General features: G+C 42.5%; 2 protein-coding genes across 3 annotated transcripts in view; one reads left to right on the top strand and one right to left on the bottom strand.

Moving 5' to 3' along the window:
- Positions 1–1,653: 1,653 nt before the first annotated feature.
- wu:fj16a03 (uncharacterized protein LOC335475 homolog) lies at positions 1,654–3,367 on the top strand. Its single transcript, XM_049601300.1, has 3 exons — positions 1,654–1,772; positions 2,899–3,000; positions 3,207–3,367. Exons 1-3 carry the CDS (start codon positions 1,688–1,690, stop codon positions 3,290–3,292), a joined length of 273 nt encoding a protein of 90 aa, XP_049457257.1. The 5' UTR covers positions 1,654–1,687; the 3' UTR covers positions 3,293–3,367.
- A 3,863-nt stretch (positions 3,368–7,230) lies between these two features.
- The window catches only part of LOC125903237 (echinoderm microtubule-associated protein-like 4), a 50,516-nt gene continuing 41,709 nt past the window's right edge, over positions 7,231–16,037 (bottom strand). For both annotated transcript variants that reach the window (XM_049600028.1, XM_049600029.1), the window contains 4 exons: positions 15,467–15,554; positions 15,125–15,223; positions 14,815–14,945; positions 7,231–10,196 (listed from right to left, as the gene is read on the bottom strand). In XM_049600028.1, coding sequence (XP_049455985.1) covers positions 9,741–10,196; positions 14,815–14,945; positions 15,125–15,223; positions 15,467–15,554 — 774 coding nt within the window. In that variant the 3' untranslated portion in view covers positions 7,231–9,740. The remainder of the gene's footprint in view (positions 10,197–14,814; positions 14,946–15,124; positions 15,224–15,466; positions 15,555–16,037) is intronic.

Genomic DNA, 16,037 nt, shown 5'->3' on the forward strand with positions numbered 1-16,037 from the left:
TAATCAGTAACCTCATCCGAGTATCACAAAATGAAAGCAATGTTTATGAATTGCCTGTCCAGCTATTCCTTCATTTGTTACGTGCAAAAGCATGTTTAGATTAAAAGTGGTAATTAAGCACATTTAAATTCATTTTCCTAAGTAAGGTTATGTTATTCACATTTGACACTCTAACTGACACTCCAGACATCATTCTGGTCACCAGCATCACTTCTTGCTGTCCCGAAAATGTTTTTCACACACAACATTCAATGCAGGGAGTGAGAAGAAATTTCTCTGAGACCTTTCCAGCGGTGCTTGTCCCACATCCCTGGCTGCTTCCCTTAAAAAGATATTGCACTTAACCTGGTGAAAAATCCCAACATTTGGCGCCCCCTAGCTCTGGACAGGAAGGGGCTGGAGCTGTGGATCGAAGACGCCCCGGATCAGCTCATCGGGCCCTTTCCGTCGATGCCTTGCTTGCGGCTCTACGACCAAGTCTGCCTGACTTGGCTTCTTTCATTTGATCAAGCAGAAAGGCCTGCAAGGCTCTCCATCCAAGAAGGCCTCGCTGCAGAAAAACTCAATCCGGGGTGGAAAAATAGACTTCCAGCTAGGGGTCCGATCTTCACTTATGTTATGGAGCTCTTTGAGAGTTTCCGGGAACAGCCGGCCCCACGTCCCTAGCCGCTTGCGTTTTCGAGTTACGGCCTCCCAAAGTTCAGGGGTCAGCAGGTCACCCCACGCAGTCTTTTTGGGGCATATTTGGCCATACAACGAGATGGAGACTTGGAACCACGTCTGGCTGAAACCTGCCATCCCGCCGATACAGGGTGTAATTTTTGGTACCCCTGACCCCAAAGGAAGTCAAAAAACACTTATTTGAAAAATCTGGTCAAAATTGGACTTTTTACATTAAAACAGATGAAAAGTTGCATTTAGGGAATCCAGCATTAAAATTTGGAATTTGACATTTGTTAGGCGATGCTGCCCCCTATGGTCAAATTTGGAATTTGGAATTGGTTAATTTTTCAAAGTTGGAATTTGGAATTTGGAATTCCGGATTTTTGTTTAGTAGATGAGAATCTGAGTTGGAAACATGGAAAGTGGGGTCTCGCCATTCATTGTGTATGTGAAAACCCTATCCCTGACCCTGACTCATTTCCCTAACCGTCTTCGACGTTGAGGCTCAACTCCCTTCACCCTAACCCCATCTAGGCCTGCTGCTTTGTGTTGGTTCACAGCTCTCAGAACCCTTTTCACCAGATGTTCCTGTAGTTCAAGCAGGTAGGTGTTTGAAGGCTGAGGACCTGTGGGCCACTCTCTGGGTTTGGAGAAGCAGAGTGGGGCCTCACTGACTCAATAGGGATGTCATATACTGTAAAACCCTGTGAGGTAAATTGTGATTTGTGATATTGGGCTTTATAAATACAATTGATTAATTGATTGACCCTCAGGCACCATGTCGAGTCATTACTCAACACAAACACCAACCTTCAGTCTCACCTTTTTCTTTTTTCATTTGAAACTTTGACCTGAACATTTTGGACAAACAGTCAACATGGGGTTATGGTTTGGCAATTCAGTTTGTCTTCAGATCACTTATCTGTCTGTTCACCTCTGTCTGTGTGTGTGTGTGTGTGTGTGTGTGTGTGTGTGTGTGTTGGGGATGATAAAAGTCGCCCTCATCCTGCTCCTCTCTCAGTTTATGCTATTTGTCAAGTTGCATTTGCAACAAAACAGAAACATGAAGGTTTACCTGCTGCTGATGCTCCTGCTGCCGATACTCTCAGGTACCACACAACACACACACACACACACACACTCTAACATTTAATCTGTACACTAACCCACACATGTAACACGTAACACATCTCATCTGATGTTTCTATATATATAAACTGAGAATGTCTGATGGACTCATCAAATAGTGAGTCAAAGTACACAAAGAGCTGACAGTTCATATGTCAATTAATTAATCAATCAATCAATCAATCAGATTTATTTATTTATTTATTTATTTATTTATATATAAAGCCCAATGTCACAAATCACAATTTGCCTCACAGGGCTTTACAGCATACAATAATGTCACAGTCTGTTGATAAGCTGAAATACAACACTCAGATGGCAGATGTTACATTCACTGACCTTCAGAAAACTCTAGCTGTGAAAAAGAGAGTCAGTAAGAGCATTTACCTCAGACCAGGATGACACATATAACTTCCTTGTGTAATCTCACAAGATAACTCGAAGATGTCCAGATCATAAAATGTTACGGTCATTTATATGACACTACAATGAAACAGAAAATGTATAAAGTTGATTCAAATGGATAAATTCTCTCAGTAACCTCATTTATTTATTCTGATACATGTTAAACATTATTTTAATTTCTGTTGGAATGAAAAACAATAGTTTGTCTTTTTATATTTGAGGACATATTTAAACCTTCATTAGTTCCTCATTTAGAATATTTTGAACGTCATTAAGATTTTTGTAAGATTAGAAATCTATTTCATCAGTGAATAGAACTTTGTGTAAAAAGTTAGAGAAATCTATTTAATCATTAATGCCCAGTGTGAAGGGGGCAGCCCGACACAGGATCCCTGAGGGGCACCAGATTTGATAGTTTTACTTTGAGATTTGTGACGACTTACATAAACATGTAGCTACCTCCCGTTCACATGTTTTCTGAACCAGCTCACCGCATTGCCTCTGACATCATGACATAAACATTTTTCAGGAACATACCTGTCCACACTGTGTCATCAACAGCTGACCTCTGGAACAGACTCGGGTGTTCATGTTCAGATATTATAACTTTATCATCTCTTATCTCAGCTTTATCAATGTCCAATCAAACAGCTGCACAAGTGCGTCTTAGCTGTGACCTCATCAGATGTGTTTGTTTTGCAGCTCAGGCGTCTAACATCAAGTGTTACGGTGAGGATTCCGTGTGGGTCAGGAACATGCTGCTAGACTGCGGCGGCCCAGTCAAACAGGCCTGCTACACCAGAGGTAAGTCCTCTACCTGCTAACGCCCCTATGAAGCATATGCTGGTGCTTACCTCTGGTGTGTCTGTCAGGATTTGACTAGATTTACAGCTGAATCTTTCTGACAACACAATACAGTTTTAAATACAAATCTATTTTAAAATCTTGTAGCTAATCTTTCCGGACACGTGTCAGCGCTCTGATAATGCATTTCCTGTTTGTCTTTGCAGCTAGTGGAGAGAAAGGCTGCACTACGTTGGACAACTGTCAGCAACCTGGCTGGACCTGCTGCTATACCGACGGCTGCAACATCTGAGCCAATCACAGACCAAGACATACTGATATCATCAAAGTAAACAATGTGAAATAAAGTCTGGTAGATTTCCCAGAATGCAGTTTGGTTTCATCTGAGTTCAGTGTGTAAACATGAATATTTAAAGTCCGTCAATTTGTGGACTTTGAGTCGTGTGTCTGCGTCCCTGTCGACTCTACAAACAAACTTAGAAACATCTAGAGTTCAGTTATCAAGGACATTTTAATCAGTCTGTGACAGTCGATCACTCAGAGTCCACCTGAAGGGTTAATATTGACACTGAGACTCACAAACATCCAGAGTTCAGTTATCAGGAAAGATTCGGTCTGTTCGTCTGAAGGCTTGTCAGATATCTACACTGAAATAATAAACTCACAAAGATCCAAACTTAAACGTTCTGAGACTTCTGGCAATTCTGTTGGTTTCAATACAAAATGTTGTCTGAGCAAAGTATCAGCTAGTTACAGCATCAACAGTAAAAGTACTCTCAGCTCTATCATTACACTATCAGTAGGGTTACAGGTAACTGTTTTGTGTTCAGTTCATTGACTGTTTGTGGTTTCTATGGTAAATCAGTTGTAAACAGGTTTGTTCTTGTAGTCGTAAAAAGTCAGCGTCAGACGCCACAGTGTGACACACCTGAGGCCCATTGTTCAAAACCTAGATAAGGAATTAAGCTGGTATATGTTGGTTATCCTGGCTTAATTTAGCTTTGATTTGGTTGTTTGAAAGCAGAGGTGCATATGTTACCATGGAGATTTATTCTGTGCAGTTAGCCTGGTCCCAACCACGCTAACAGCAGGCTAAGTTTATCCTAGTGCCTTATTTGTCCAGTCAGCTGTCACTGCAATCAGAAATCAATGTGTTTCAGACTTATTCCATGTTCTTATGTATTTGCCCCATTTTTAAACAAACAAAATACATTTAGCCTATAATAGTTAAAAAAAAAAAAACATTGAACATTTAAAACACTATTTTTGTCAAAATCATTCATATGATAAGCACGATCAGGTGTCTTCAGTGAAGTCAATGATGAGGGCAATATATAAGTCCCATGCACATGTGTAATCCAGTGCCGCACAACACAGATGGTTTTAGAGCTGCTTTGTTTCTTGTTATTAAAATAGCTGCTTTGTTTGCAGTTTTTATTAAATAGCTGCTTATAGTACAATTTTATTTTAATATTTTATTTTTAAGATAAAAGCACTAAGCAGTGTGCAGCTGCTCACTCACCCATTCTAAGACACACACTAATGCCATCAGTCTACCACACAGGGTGTATACAGCATAGGGAGCAATCTAGGGTTCAGCATGTTGCCCAAGGACACTTTGACATGCAGATATCCTCACCAGTCAAAGAAGTAATTGTTGGAATACACATACAAGGAGGTGTATTTGGCATTGGTAGCACACAGTTGCTGGTTATTAGGTTTCATAACTGTATGACCTTCCCAAATTACATTCCCAGTTAACTGGACCAATGACTCCAGTGTACTTTACATTAATAAATGAAAACAGGAAGAGGAAATCACAATATTCTTTGACCTCATTTGATTTAGATGAACAATACTGTAATCGCTCAGTGTCTGCTTTGAGCTGTGGAGAGAGAGAGAGAAATAATATTGATCAATACATTCATCTTTCTCTAGTTTCTCAATTTCCAAGTCCAGTTTCCTTAAAGTCTTTTTTTCTTTGTCTGTCAAGCTCCATGTCCTGCAGCTTTCTCTTTTCACACTGGAGCTCCACATCTGCCAGCACTATCTGCTTCTGTAGATGACTTGCATGTAGCTGTCTGACAGTTTGGATGTCCTTCAGGCAATAATTCAATTTAATTCAATTTTATTTATAAAGCCCAATATCACAAATCACAATTTGCCTCACAGGGCTTTACAGCATACAACATCCCTCTGTCCTTAGGACCCTCACAGCTGATCAGGAAAAACTCCCCAAAAAAACCCTTTAACGGGGAAAAAACGGTAGAAACCTCAGGAAGAGCAACTGAGGAGGGATCCCTCTTCCAGGACGGACAGACGTGCAATAGATGTCGTACAGAACAGATCAGCATAACAAATTAACAGTAATCCACATGACACAATACTCACAACATTTCCAGGCAGGCTGTCAGGCTGTTCATCTCTGTCCTCTTACAAATATATTTTCTATGAGCACCACATCACTGACTTCTAACTGACTAAATTATCTCCACAAGACTGGCAGGTTACCTCAAACCTTCTGGAGTCCAAAGAAAGTGTCTCCTCCTCATCTGCTGCATCCCCTGCTGCAGATGTGCCTTCACCCTGCCACATTAAATAGAACTTGTATTGACCTAATGTAAACTTACAAGACATGCCAAGCAAATGCCTTTAATGAATAACACTCACCGGATCATCTTCTGGTGGCTCCAGAGGGGTCAGTGTGTCACCTGACACTGCAAGACAATCCAAGGTCAGACAGTCCACATAACACCAATACTTCATTAATGAATGAATAAAATGGTTCATTCCATGGACAGTATACTGGAATAATGTACCTTGTATAAAAAGGGTAGTTTCTCTGTGTGGGACAGAGTCTGTAGCTGCCTCCTCCCTGTATCCCCTCCATCAGTGGCCTGCCTTGGTTTTGATCAAGTGCAAGCTCTTTCGCTTGTGTGAAATCGGATATTGGTGGGGTGCAAAACATTCTAATACTTAATCTTCACCTGTTACCAGGTGCACTTTTATTTATTTATTTATTTATACATTTATTGATCAGGGACAAATGCATTGAACATTACTTCATATAAAATACTAAACAGATGTCATGCATACTCGTTTCTAGCTGATGCTAATGGTTGTCAAGTTGTATTTGTGCTGTATGAGCATTAAATGAGAGGTTATATATAGCCTTTAAGAGATTTGCACAATGAATCAAGCATCATCATGGTACATGTTGTGAGTAAAATTAATTCCCACTGCTCACCTTTAAGGTGAAGTCTACAACTGTTAATTTGTGAAAGGAACTTTAATTGTAATTATGACAGATACATTTGTGCAGCAAGTGTATATTTTTAGATTACTTACGCATTCAGTCGGTCCGCAATTGTCTGCCACGCATTTTCTCTCTGCTTAATATTTGCTGCTGTGTTTCCTTTATTAGTTATGATGTGTTTAACCTCCTCATAAATCTCCATGATGACACACTGCTCACTGGGCGAGAAGTAAGCCGCATGTGTCCTCTCCATTGGTGCATCAGTAAAACTGTGATCGACCCACGTGGTCTATTTAAGAAAGCCGTGGACGCGCTGAATAAGTCGCACCTACCTTGACATAGCCGCTCCTCCTCAGCCTGGCTTGGCGTTGGAACAACCAATGAAGCCAGGGTGGACTGATGAGACTTTGTCCAGCCTCGCTTTTCCACTTATCCTGGATTGCTTAATTCTACTTTCAAACAACAGGCCCCTGGTCAGCTGCTGTTATTTAGTTACTCACAGTTTCATTCATTCAGGTGATTCCACAGGTGTTTGATGTTGAGAGTTGGTGGGCGGAGTTACAAATGACCGTTGTCTCCAAAACAAAATAAAAAACAAAATAACATTTTTATTTTTTACAAAAAGTTAAATTTCATCAAACTGAAAACAAAACAAACACGTTTCCTCCTGAAACTGTTTCTCAGGTCATCATGACAGCACACCTTCATCCAATCACAGCAACATTAATCCACTGAAGTGTCAGAGTTACGATAAACGTACACATCAGTCAGACGTTATTTTCTACCTTTGTTAGAAACGTTTGAGACAAACTGATTCAGAACCGAATTCATCAGAAACAAACAAAAAAAAGCTGATCGTTCTGAACTTCCTGCATTCAGTCATTTCAACAACTCGTTCTAAACTCGGGACATGTTGACTTGTGACTTTCTCATGGCTGATGAATACAAACACAAACAAACAGGAAGGAGACTGGTCGGTCTGAAAACATTTATTTGCATTTTTTTGTTGAAATCTTCAGTACAGTCTGTCGTCTGACAGGAATGCATGAGAGAAGACATGATTGGCTCAAAACAGTCACATGAACATCATCATCATCATCATCATCATCATGTGTATCAACGTCGTTACAGAACACTGTAAAATAAACAAACACTTTAATCCAGAAACTCCCATAACACCCCACCCCTTATGTAACCCTGCCCCACCCCAAACATACAGGCAAGTCCCAGAACATTCGGTGAATCCCTGAATATCGAGGCACTCCCTCATCATCCAGTGACTCATCTGTATGTTCAGGCACTCCCACACTGAACATTTAGGCGAGTCCCTGAACATCCAAGCGAGTCCCTGAACATTCAGTGAGTCCCTGAACATCCAGGCAAGTCCCTGAACATCCAGGCGAGTCCCTGAACATCCAGGTGAGTCCCTGAACATCCAGGCAAGTCTCTGAACATTCAGTGAGTCCCTGAACATCCAGGGGAGTCCCTGAACATCCAGGCGAGTCCCTGAACATCCAGGGGAGTCCCTGAACATCCAGGCAAGTCCCTGAACATTCAGGCGAGTCCCTGAACATCCAGGGGAGTCCCTGAACATCCAGGCAAGTCTCTGAACATTCAGTGAGTCCCTGAACATCCAGGGGAGTCCCTGAACATCCAGGCAAGTCCCTGAACTCTGTACAAGCCCTTCAGAGAAACGAACGTAGAAAAGATGAAGATATTAAAGATGAGGAGTATTAAAAAGGCAAAAACATTAATGACCCCCCACCCCCCTGCCCCTGGAGTGACATCATCATGACATTCAGAAAACATTATGAACAGAAATGGTCCAGAAGAGACAAAAACAAACATCAGCAGTCATTCAGTGAGTCACTGAAAAGCAGCCAATCAGAGGAGAGGACCTCATATGTTTCCTGCGTCTTGATTGGCTGAGAGATGTGAGTTTTGAATGTGAAGGGCGGCTGAGTATTTTTACAGTGTAGCTGAGGAGCTGCTGCCCTCTGGTGGTGAACAGAAATATACACACAGATATCTGCAGTATATACAAACAGATCCTCCGTCAGACAGACGTCTCCGATCCACCGCTGATTATTAAAAACATCTGAGTCACAGTTTTCACTCTGGAGGTTCGCTTCCTGTTTACATTCTGTTCACTTCCTGTTTACATCAGTGAGTCGACCTTGGAGACCGACCTGGTTCTGACAGATTTAAGACCTGAACAGGACCTGAGACAACAGGATGTTTCTGAGTGCAATGCATCTTGGGAGTCATAGTTTAAAGGCTCTCTGGTTTGTAGTTCACATCTTCTTCATGTTTCACAATAAAAGCCTCCAGCGTTCTGTCTCTTTCCTGGAGGGCTTTTATTGTGAAACATCTCTCAGAAATATGGAGGTTGGCAAGTTTACAAAATAAAAACACAACGAAGTCAAAATAAAACTTCAGATTTCTAATTAACATCCATTTATAGATTATTTTTATTAATAATTATTAAACTCATTATTTTAATTATTAAATCTTTTTTAACTTCGATAAAACGTGATTGGTCTGTTCTTTTTTTCCCCTCCAAATTAAAAAAGTTAAAAAGGAAACATACTAAAAAACATTTAAGACTTACAGGTTCTGTCTGACCCCCACGACACTTCCTGTTCAACTGCTCTGCTCTGATTGGTGAGTCACACCTGTCAGGTTTCATCCTGTCTCACCTGGTTCAGCTGTTGCTGTCCTCTGTTCTCTACTGCCCCCTGGGACAGACAGGTAGAACGCTCACCTGGACCAAGGTGAGACTTTAAAACCAAACCCTGTTCAGGTGTGACAGGTGAGTGTCAGGTAAAGACTCCTCCTCCAGCTGTTGCTCAGGTAAATCTCCAGGTGTTTCAAACTGTGACATCACATTTGTTCAAACTGAAGGAAAGTTTATTTTAACAGCTGATTGATGAGAAGAACAGTGTGACACCGCTGCCACAGGTTCGAGTCCCACACACACACACACACACACACACTTGTACTTCTATACTTGTGAGGACCGTCACTGACATCATGCACGTCCGAACCCTAGAGACGAATATTAATGACATCACAACCACGAGAACTCTTGATTCGGCCAGGTGAGATGAAGAAACAGGAAATTGAGTGGCTCCTGTTTGGACGTACGGACAACCGTCAGCAGATCAATGTGATACTGAAGAAAACACAATGGTTCTTTTTTCTTTATAAACATTTGTTCTGGACGGACATCAGAGAAGTCACACAGTGACATCATCATGTTTCGTCTGTTTCCACTGCAAGCTGGACCCTGACCCATAATCCTGTTAACCTGGTTCTGACCTTCGAACCAAGTCCTGACACACGTACAGACACTTAACATCCAACACAAAGTGAGGACAAAACAAAATGACCCCACTTTGTAAAGATGTCTTCACAAAGTACAAAACTCCTGGTCCTCACAAAGATAGCTGTACCAACACTCATACACACATACACTCTCTGTCTATGAGGGGGGGGTGAGGGGGGGCAGTCCCTCGTCACTGGGCGTGGCCGTGTCGTCACTCGGCTCCAGGCTGTCCTTCAGACTAACCGTGCTGTCTGAGGGGGGCGGAGTCGACTCGGAGTGGGGTGGAGTTAACTCTGAGATGGGTGGGGCTAACTCTGTAGGGGGCGGGGTGTCTGGGGAGGGTTCTTGGGTCCCATTAGCCGTCGGAAGAGGGTCAGGTTCCTGGGTGGGTGTGGCTGCTGCAGGGAGGGCTGGAGTGAAGGCAGAATCCACCCTGTGGGGGGCAGAGTTAGCGAGGAGGCCGTCGCTGAGAGACAGTGAAGATTTTTCCACCAAACGCCACTGCATTATGCTGGTGTCCTTCCCCCCCGTCGAGATCAGGTGACTGTCGTTATACAGGAAGCTGACGTTGGTCACATGACTGCTGTGGGCGCTGTATTTATGGCTGGGAGCCTATGGACATACAGATTATTGATTACTGATTGATCTCTGGGCTCCAACAAGACTAGTATGAAGACAACCCAGTGTAACTAGATCCCAGTATCGAGACAACCCAGTGTAACTGGAGCCCAGTACGAAGACAATCTAGTATAACTGGAGCCCAGTATGAAGACAACCCAGTGTAAATGGATCCCAGTATGAAGACAATCCAGTGTCACTGGAGCCCAATATGAAGGCAACCCAGTATAATTTTGTTTGCAGCACAATGTATAGAACACATCTACTCTATAGATACGATAACACACATTGATTACACACACATATCACACATAAACTGCAAATATACACAGAATAAATAATCTAAATAGTCTAGAATAAATCGTCTAAACAATAAATATTTGCCCTTCCTTAAGATGCACTGCTCATTGGTAATAATCTATACATACCACACCTGCCCATGCCTTGTTTAATTGTGTAATAGCCAAAGGAAGAAAAGTGATTTTTGCCCAATTTGTTCTAATATTGGGATGTCTGTACCTTCACCCCGAAGGGAGAAGCTTAAATTCCCCCGAGAGTGAGAGACCTTGTCTGCCTTTTGGGTCAGCCTGGTCAGATAAAGATGGTACAGATCAGTCTGCTGCTTCCCAATGATTTTTCCACAATTTTTCCCAGTTTGTTTCTATGGGTGACCATACCAGCATACAATACAATAAGCAAGAATACTCTCAATAAAAGCCTTATGAAATACAGTGAAACTTTTGTTGTTGACGCTAAAAAAATTAGCTTCTTAAGAAAGTGCATGTGCTGCTGTGCTGACCCTTTTCGAACACAGCATTTGCACACAGATTCAAGGATAGTTTATGGACTATAATAAGACCAAGATATTTGTACTCAGTTACCACCTCTATCTTTTCTCCCTTTATCATAGATGGGATGTGGGTGGGGGCTCATGTCTAAAATCAAAGACCAACTCTCTAGTCTTTCATATATTTAACTGCAAACGTGACACCTCACACCAGCTCACAAAATCGCTTAACACAGGTCTATGCCAAATTTCATCCTGCTTCAGTAAGCTAACTATGGCACTATCATCTGCAAATTCAAGTTAACTCATATCACAGCGGTGCCTGGACAGCGTGACGTGTGTGGTTGTGCTGCTGCCGTGGTCCTGCCAGATGCCTCCTGCTGCTGCTGCTGCCATCATTAGTCATTAGTCATACTTCTACTGTTATTATACACATATGACTATTGTCACACATGTATACTGCCAGGTATTAATACATACTTTCAACATATTGTACCACAGTAGCCAGAACTATAACTATAATATTATTACTTTCATTAATGTTACTGTAAGCTACTGTCATTACCTGCATCTCTCTCTCTCTCTCTCTCTCTCTCTCTCTGTCTCATTGTGTCATGTGGATTACTGTTAATTTATCATGCTGATCTGTTCTGTACGACATCTATTGCACGTCTGTCCGTCCTGGAAGAGGGATCCCTCCTCAGTTGCTCTTCCTGAGGTTTCTACCGTTTTTTCCCCGTTAAAGGGTTTTTTGGGGAGTTTTTCCTGATCAGCTGTGAGGGTCATAAGGACAGAGGGATGTCGTATGCTGTAAAGCCCTGTGAGGCAAATTGTGATTTGTGATATTGGGCCTTATAAATAAAATTGATTGATTGATTGATTGATTGATTGAAATGTAATTATATGACTCCCAGGGTGACCACTGCGACAGCAGTCAGTATATAAAATATACAAGAGTGGTGACAAAACACTGCCTTGCAGTGTTCCAATAGATGTAACAAGAACACCTGGTGTAGTATTTCCCACTCTTGCCCTTTGTGGTCTACAACAGAGAAAGTCCAAAATCCATCTAATCAGTCATGAGTCCAGTTTAAAATGACCTCTCAGTCTTTCAGCTAAAATGTATGGGTGGATTGTGTTACATGCTGATAAAAAATCTACAAATAAAAACTGCATACACAAAAAATTGACCAGACCTGTATGCAAACTGCAGTGGGTCGAGGGCATGTCCACATGAGTTTATAATGTGGGTTTTTACTATCCTCTCCGGTGCTTTCACAACCAGAGAGGTGAGAGAAATACATCTGTAGTCCTTGGGTGAAGATGGGTGGGGTACTTTTGGCAAGGGGGCCACCAGTGATGTCTCCCAAAGTAGTGGGACCACCTGCATATCCAGAGAGTGTTGGAAGAGAGAGCAGAATATTCCACTTGCCATAATCTTTATGCCATTCCATGCAGCCCTTGAGTTTCCTGAAGCCAGGGTACTCTGCACCTTGTCCCTGTACTGGCATTTGGCCTTATAGACCTCATTTACTTCCTTTTGTACGTCTTTCCTGTCCTGTAGATTTCCCGCAGCAAAGAATCCCTTTTTTCATTTAGTATGCATTTAAGTCCTTTTGTTACCCATGGTTTGTTGTTCAGGTACACTTTAATGGTCTTTGTTGGAATTCACACAAAAGCTTATGTAACCTGTAACAGTCTCTGTCAGCTCATGCAAGTCAGCAGAGGAATCCTCAAAGACAGTCCAGGGCTTGATGCTGACTTTTTTCCCAAGGAGCAGGCTTCCCCAGAGGTCTGCCGCTTTTCCCGGTCTCTTGTCTCCGCCACACTTGAACTTATTTCCACCCAGCCGACAGCCTGGCCGTGGAGAACGGTCCCTAACTGCATCAGTAAGTCATTAACATAGAGGGGATCAAAATAAAAATAAATAAATAAAATAAAAATCAACCAGCCCCCGTCCTCCCCTGACAAGTAAAGAACAGTCCCTAAAGTGCAGTGAGGTTTGTGGACCGTTATCTGCCACTAAGAAAGAAACGTGAACGGCTCGTTTCTCCTCTAACACGCCACATACCTATGTGCTGCCACGGCTCGGTTGTCCAGGTGCTACTGTGCAGTCATGACACCAATGAAAGAGGAAATTACTGGACCTAGAGTTGGACTTCTCTGTCGCCAGTAAGCTGTTATCTTGCACGGCAGAGCACTATGAGCCTCTGCCGTATTCCTGTCTGTGACCCCCGTTCAACCCACAACCGCCAGGATTCGCCTTTCCTTTCTGCTGCTGGTTGAAACGTGATAATAGGGACGCCCCAGCACCCACTCCACTAACTTGACGTGGAAATGAGCAGTAGTCTAGAAAACTGGCAAGTTTTTTTTGCTTGTTTGTTTGTTTGTTTGTTTGTTTGTTTTTTGGAGGGTGCTCGTGTGCCCTCACATAGATTGCACCCTGGGCGGTCGCCCACATTGCCCATAGCAAAAACCGTCCCTGCCTCCACCACACTTTGACTTATTTCCACCCTGCCGACAGTGGGACTTATATTCATTGTGCCAACAGTGGCTTGGAAACCACCCATAACACTTGCACTGTTGAGCCCTGCAGTCCAGGTAGTGTTCTCCAAGCATCCTTTCAAGGTCTCGATGCTGTCCTCATCCCACACCTGAATTTGCTTTTCCACAGGCTTCACCCTTTTCAAGACCTGTCTGTTGGTGGGTCTGAGGAAGACAGTGTTGTGATCTGAACTGCCAAGAGGGGGCTTGGCACTGGATGCGTACACCTTTGGGATTTATCCGTAGCATAGATCAATTATTATGTTTTTCCTTGTTGGACAGGTAACATATTGCGAATATGATGACAACGTGCATGCAAGGGTGCAATTGTTAAAATCACCTATAATAAACTTGGGGGCATCTGGGGCCATATCATCAAATTCTTGCGTAATGTTAAAAAATAATGTCTGCTGCCTTTTCTATATCTGCACACGGATGTATGTATACAACAGACAAAAATATTTGTGGGAATTCTCTGGGAAGATAATGGGGACGCAGAGATACCAATAAAAGTTCAATATCAGGGGTGCAAATCTTTTTCCTCAGCATCGTTGTTCTACACCATCTGTCATTTATCATGACGCTCACTCCCCCATCCTTGCTCCTTGCCTGTTGCCTTGCTGCACTGATCCATGCACGATAGTAAATCCTTCCGGACAGACTTCGGAATCCGGCACAGTTTCATTCAGCCAAGTGTCAGAGAAGGCGAGGACACAAGCTTCCCTATACTCATGCAAGTAATGAGTGTTTGCTCGTAACTCGTCTGCTTTCCTTTTGATAGATTATGCGTTTGATAAAGTTATAGTTGGAAGCGGAACTTTTGCTGTTTTCCTCATTCTGAGTCTCTACCTCAGCCCACCCCCTTTTTCCTTGCTTCTTCTTGCATCCCATATGTTTAAATGCCCTTATAATCTCCATAGGTATATTCAGATCAGTAACACTCCAATCGCTTGCGTGGATGTTAAGTTCCAAGAGGAAATCACTGCTGTAGCGAATGTGTGAGTCTGAGTTGCAGTTTGCTGGCTCACCCACTATGTTGATTACAAGCAAAATAAGTCTGATTATTAGAACGAATTCCCATATCCGACACATGTTGGCTCTTCCCAAGCCTTAGCTAAATTCCATCATTGATTAGTGCGGAAAATAAGACAATAAGACGATCAGACAAGACTTAACAAAACAATCAAACAGACAGACCGTGCTACTGGTCGCCACAGTGTGGCGCCCTGGAAATTACAAGCATATAGTGTCTGTGTGTGTATGTTTGTGTGTGTGTCTCACCTTGGGGGTGGAGCATGGGTAAGCAAACAGGTGAACTTTACAGAAGTCATCTGCCAGAGCGATCACCTTCCTGTTGTGAGATCTCATCAGAGCATTGATGTCAGTGCCGTCTGAGCCCTCAGGCCACACACCTGCAATCACACACACACAAAGACACAGGTGGACAGATGTATGGAGAAACACGCATACCAAATGTACTATGTGTACCAAGTGTACCAGGAGTACCAACTGTACTATGTGTACCACGTGTACCAGGAGTACCAATTGTACTATGTGTACCAAGTGTACTAGGGGTACCAAGTGTACTAACCGAACACGTGGTATCCCAGTACGCAGGTGTAGGTTGCCCAGTCGATGTCTTTACACTCTGAACGATTTCTGATCAGTTTACAGCCATTTGGAACGTCCCCTAAAAAAACACTACTGTTAGTACACAACACTACGGAAGTACAATTACACAGTACTACATTACTAATGTAGCACAGTACTTTCAGTAAACAGTACTACATTACAAATGTATCAGAGTACTCTCAGTGAACAGTACTACATTACAAATGTATCAGAGTACTTTAAGTACACAGTACTACATCAGTGATGTATCAGAGTACTGTAAGTACACAATACTACATTATTGACATATCAGAGGACTCACAGTAGAGGATTTCGTAGTCTCCAGAGTTGGACATGATGAAGTTGTTGTCAGGTGACCAGTCCAGGTGTGTGATGTAGCTGGAATGTCCCTGTGGAAACATTCAGGTAACTCATGAACATACCTGAACATCATCTTCATCAGCTGAACATCATCATATCAAATCTTAGAGAGCTCATGGAACCAGATTCTCCCACCAGAGCACTGCACCCTGAGAACGCAGGGTTCCCGTGGTTGCTAAAGAAGAGCCAGAGCCTTCAGCTATCAGGCCCCTCCTCTGTGGAAACGAGTCTGGGAGGCAGACACCATCTCCACATTTAAGACTAGACTTAAGACTTTCCTTTTTGATAAAGTTTATAGTTAGGGCTGGTTCTTATAGTTAGGACTGATTCTTATAGTTAGGACCAGCTCTTATAGTTAGAACCGGCTCTTATAGTTAGGACTAATTATTATAGTTAGGACTGGCTCTTGTAGTTAGTACTAATTCTTATAGTTAGGACTGGCTCTTATACTTAGGACTGATTCTTATAGTTAGGACTAATTTTTATGTTTACGACTGGCTGTTGTAGTTAGG

Source organism: Epinephelus fuscoguttatus, linkage group LG16 (assembly GCF_011397635.1).
Source record: "Epinephelus fuscoguttatus linkage group LG16, E.fuscoguttatus.final_Chr_v1".
NCBI lineage: Eukaryota > Metazoa > Chordata > Actinopteri > Perciformes > Serranidae > Epinephelus > Epinephelus fuscoguttatus.

Excerpts from the sequence above, each read along its gene's own strand:
- wu:fj16a03 (XM_049601300.1), top strand. The coding sequence starts at position 1,688 with ATGCTATTTGTCAAGTTGCATTTGCAACAAAACAGAAACATGAAGGTT. Across the intron at positions 1,773-2,898 it reads CCTGCTGCCGATACTCTCAG|CTCAGGCGTCTAACATCAAG; the intron begins GTACCACACAAC and ends TTTGTTTTGCAG. Across the intron at positions 3,001-3,206 it reads ACAGGCCTGCTACACCAGAG|CTAGTGGAGAGAAAGGCTGC; the intron begins GTAAGTCCTCTA and ends TTGTCTTTGCAG.